The 4,866-nt window shown below is 42.0% G+C and overlaps 1 protein-coding gene across 1 annotated transcript in view; it reads right to left on the reverse strand.

The window, feature by feature from the left end:
• The window catches only part of TULP3 (tubby like protein 3), a 29,071-nt gene that overhangs the window by 5,653 nt on the left and 18,552 nt on the right, over window positions 1-4,866 (reverse strand). The window contains exons 3-6 of the mRNA XM_012809307.2: window positions 3,414-3,544; window positions 2,858-3,055; window positions 564-676; window positions 160-274 (exon numbers count right to left, since the gene is read on the reverse strand). Of these exons, the coding sequence (XP_012664761.1) occupies window positions 160-274; window positions 564-676; window positions 2,858-3,055; window positions 3,414-3,544 (557 nt within the window). The remainder of the gene's footprint in view (window positions 1-159; window positions 275-563; window positions 677-2,857; window positions 3,056-3,413; window positions 3,545-4,866) is intronic.

Genomic DNA, 4,866 nt, shown 5'->3' on the forward strand with positions numbered 1-4,866 from the left:
AATATATCCAGCAAATGATGCCAGCAACAGAAAAGGGGAACACAGAAATAGAAGTTTAAAGAGGAAGATTCTGAGTTTAGCCTTGGTTATGCTAGGTGGAAAGTGCCAGCAGGCCCTCCAGGAGGTGAGGGAAGGGCATCTTCCAAGAACAGCACTCACATAGCAGATGGCGGCCAGCTCCTGGCGTGTGTGGGCCTTTTCCACCAGACCCTGGGCCCTGACTGGGCTGACACCGTGGTCATAAACTGTAAACTTGGTCCCCATGAGGTTAGATCTAGAATCAGGAGAAAAAGTCACCATGATGATCTATACCTGAGTCTCTTCTTAGGAGAGGTAAGGAATAGAATGGAAGCCTATTTGCCTATTTTCCAAACGAATAAATATTCATCATCACTTTTTCAAAGATCTCTCATTAAATCAAGGAAGAGATTTAGATTTTCTTTCAACTTTTTGTTAAAAGGTACAATATCAATACATGCTAATTATAAAAATGATGTAGATTATTCTAAAACTATGGGAATAAATCTATCAGAAATAGGATAGTGATGTAAGGCTGTTCTTACCTGAGTTTACCAATGTAACTTTCACCTTCGCGAGATAAGTCTGTTGGGTCAGTGGAGATAAGGTAGTTGGATGTTTTGCTCTTTTTCCGCTTTCTACCTGCAAGAAGAAATATCTGGAAAAAGGAAAGTGTCAGTTAAAAATGAATGTAAGAGAATCCCCCTCATTGTCCTATGTATTCATCAGCAAATGTTTAGTAAGTGCCTACCATGTATCAAGTAATCAATCTTTGGGTCTTGATCCCTTTTTCTAACCTCTCAATGCTTCCCAGCATTCAATGAGAGTTTCCTTCCTGGACAATTTGTCTAAATTCACTAGCTTGATTCTCCATATAATTACTTACAACTTCATCCCTAAAACTTCTAGTTAAATAATTTTCATCCAACGCCAGGAGTCTTTCCAACTCTAGGAGATAGGATCCTGAATACCTTCCCATTCTTTACTGCGATGGCTTTCTTAATAAACATTTTGTATTTTGTTGTTGTTCTTTTAAGCCCCTGATATCATCATATTTATGAATCTGCCCTGAACTCTACTGGCCTTGGACATAATAGGAAAGAGTGGCAGTGGCTAAGCAAGGGACCTTTTTTTTTCTTGAGATAGATTATGCTGTGTTGAATAGCTACCTATTCACTATGTTGCTCTCAGTAGAGTGCCGTGGTGTCACAGCTCTCAGTAACCTCAAACTCTTAGGCTCAAGCAATTCTCTTGCCTCAGCTTGAGTAGCTGGGATTACAGGGGTCTGCCACAATGCCCCGCTATTTCTTTTATGACAAGGTCTCACTTTTGCTCAGGCTGGTCTCTAACTCATGAGCTCAAGCAATCTACCCACCTTGGCCTCCCAGAGTGCTAGGATTACAGGCATGAGCCACTGCACCCAGCCACAAACGGACTTTTGAATCAAACAGAAATGGGTGTGAATTTGGCTCTACCACTTATTGCTTTATTAACAATTATTAAATTGTCTCAACCTTACAAAGTAAATTAGAATTTCTACAGTAAAAAACAAGACATTTAATTTGCAAGTCCTTCTATATTTCCAATTCCTCACGTTCCCTAAAACTAACTCTCTCTCTTCCACAATGTAATGTTCTATCATAATAAAAAGAAAAACCAGGCATGGTGCCTATAGCTCAGCGGCTAGGGCACCACATACACTGGAGCTGGCAGGTTCAAATCCAGCCAGGGACTGCCAAACAATGACAACTACAACCAAAAAAAAAAATAGCTGGGTATTGTGGCGGATGCCTGTAGTCCCAGCTACTTGGGAGGCTGAGGCAAGAGAATCACTTAAGCCCAAGAGTGGAAGGTTGCTGTGAGCTGTGATGCCACAGTACTCTACCAAGGACAACATAGTCACATGCTGTCTCAAAAAAAAAAAAAAAAGAAAGAAAGAAACAAATGAAAAACCAGGTTTGGTGTGGTGGCTCATGCCTGTAATCCCAGCAATTTGGGAGGCCCAGGCAAGAAGATCACTGGGAATTAAACCTAGGAGTTCAAGACCAGCCTGAGCAACATGGTGAGACCGCATAGTAGTGTACACTTGTAGTCCTAGATAATGGGAAGGCTGAGACCACAGGATCACTGTAGCCCAGGAATATGAGGTAGTATCATGCTACTTCACTCTAACTGGGAAAACAAAGACCCTGACTCTAAAAAAAAATAATAATAAAAGAAAAGAAAAACCAAAGGACATACAGTAATACTCCCAAAATAAATAATGATAGGAATGTAAAAATAATCACATTAAAAAATTCTATTTTCTGGCTCAGCACCTGTGGCTCAAGTGGCTAAGGCCCCAGCCACATACACCTAAGGTGGCGGGTTCGAATCCAGCCCAGACCCGCCAAACAACAATGATGGCTGCAACCAAAAAATAGCCGGGCGTTGTGGCGGGCGCCTGTGGTCCCAGCTACTTGGGAGGCTGAGGCAGGAGACTCATTTGAGCCCAGGAGTTGGAGGTTGCTGTGAGCTATGAAGCCACAGCACTCTACCCAAGGGGATAGCTTGAAGCTCTGTCTCAAAAAAAAAAAAAAAATTCTATTTTCTTACATTATAGATAAAATTCCTTTTCTCAGGAGGGTGGGAAGAGGTAGACTATGTTCATTATGTTCATCAGACTATGAGCTCTTGAAGATAACAAGAACACAGCATCTGGGAATTAATAAATGCAATCTACTTCCAGGTAACTTGGTCTGGTATCAGTATTAGTTCCCCATTATAAGACCTATGAATAATCTATTCCCACAACATTCCTCTCTCTCTCCAGAGTTGACTCATGAATCAATTCTCCTACCTTCCGATTTTCATCTTTTTCCAAATGCATATAGTAGGTCGGGAAGAGACCCCGATCCATTCCTTTTTTATCCCTGGTTATCCGACACTTTACTGTGACACCTCGAGGAGCAGGACTATATGCGAAGTCTGCTAGATTCCCCACTTCACCCAGCTGGTGGTCAGCCTGTTGGGCTGCAGTGCTGGAAGCTCCTGTTTCCTGAAAGGACATTTCATAAGCAGTAAGAGGCTCCGGTCAGAAAACCTCATGAATTCCCTATGAGAAAAACTTAAAAGACAAAAAAATATTGATTTGTCCATTTTCTCATAAAATAAAGGGAAACTCTGAAAAGTTAAATAGGAATATTAAGAATAATGAAGGAGCTACGTATGAAAAGGGGACATAGCTTCCCAATAGCTGGCCCGAGACAGAAGAAATTAGATCATAAACTTCAACTCAAATTCGAGCTTAAATCTTTTTGAAGAAACTCTCACTCAATAATGGTATTTAAATACTGAAGATACATTTGGGAAATAGTCAAATTAGCTCCACAGGAAGAAGTTTCAGGACAACATACTGTGGCTGATTTCTGGCTGGATGCAGAATTGGGCCTCTCTGTGTCTGAATATGTTGGACGGGATGTTAATTTTTTTCCTTCTTCCTCACTGTCGGTCTCTTCTTCATCAAAATTCAAACTACCTGAGATACCTGGCAGAAAAGGAAGAACTGTAAGCAACTGCCAACACTGGCTTATAACACTTTTTTTCATCCCAAACATAGTTATCTTATCCAAAATGTTAACAATTCAGAGTCACACCCATCTTCTTTTCCTTTTCACTGCTGCCACTTAATTCAGCTTTTCAAAAATTATGTCTAATGGGAAAACATATTTGCAAATCTGTATCTGATAAAAGGTTAATATCTAGAATATATAAAGGACTACTATAATTCAACAACAACAAAACAAGCAAAAAATGGGCAAAGGATTTAAATAAGTATTTCTTTTTCTTTTTCTTGAGACAGAGCCTCAAGCTGTCCCCCTGGGTAGAGTGCTGTAGCATCACAGCTCATAGCAACCTCCAACTCCTGGGCTCAAACGAGTCTCCTGCCTCCGCTACCAAGTAGCTGGGACCACAGGCGCCCGTCGCAAGGCCTGGCTATTTTTTGGTTGCAGCCGTCATTGTTGTTTTGGTGGGCCCAGGTTGGATTTGAACCCGCCACCTTGGGTGTACATGGCTGGCTCCTTAGCTGCTTGAGCCACAGGCGCTGAGCCTAAATAAGTATTTCTCTGAAGATGTACACCCCAAGCACATGTGGCCCCAAGCACATGAAGAGATGCTCAACATCACTAGACATTAGGGAAATGCAAATCAAAACCACAATGAGATACCATTTCAGACCTGTTAGATGACTATTGTCTTTTTTTTTTTTTTTTGGCCATGGTGGGTTTGAACCTGCCACCTCTAGCATATGGGGCTGGCGCCCTACTCCTTTGAGCCACAGGCACTGCCCCGACTGTTATCTTTTTTTTAAAATAGAAAACAACAAATATTGGCAAAGATGTAGAGAAGCTAGAACCCTTGTGCGTTGCTGGTAGAAATGTAAAATTATGCAGCTGTTGTGGAAAATGGCATGGTGATTCCTCAAAAAATTAAACATAGGTCAGATGCAGTGGTTCACACCTATAATCCTAGCACTCTGGGAGGCTGAGGCAGGTGGACTGCTTAAGCTCAGGAGTGCAAGACCAGCCTAAGCCAGAGAGAGACCTCATTTCCAAAAATAGCAGGGCATTGTGGAGGGCACCTATAGTCCCAGCTACTCAGGAGACGAGGCCAGAGAATTGCTTGAGCCCAAGAGTTTGAGGTTGCTGTGAGCTATGACACCACAGCACTCTACCAAAGGCAATAAAGTGAAACTCTGTTTCCCCCCCACCAAAAAAAGAATAGTGATATTGAGGGGAAAATGTCAAAAGCAGGCTTGGCGCCTATGGCTCAAGCAGCTAAGGTGCCAGCCACATACACCTGAGCTGG

Source organism: Otolemur garnettii, unplaced genomic scaffold, assembly GCF_000181295.1.
Source record: "Otolemur garnettii isolate 467f Iridium unplaced genomic scaffold, OtoGar3 scaffold00104, whole genome shotgun sequence".
NCBI lineage: Eukaryota > Metazoa > Chordata > Mammalia > Primates > Galagidae > Otolemur > Otolemur garnettii.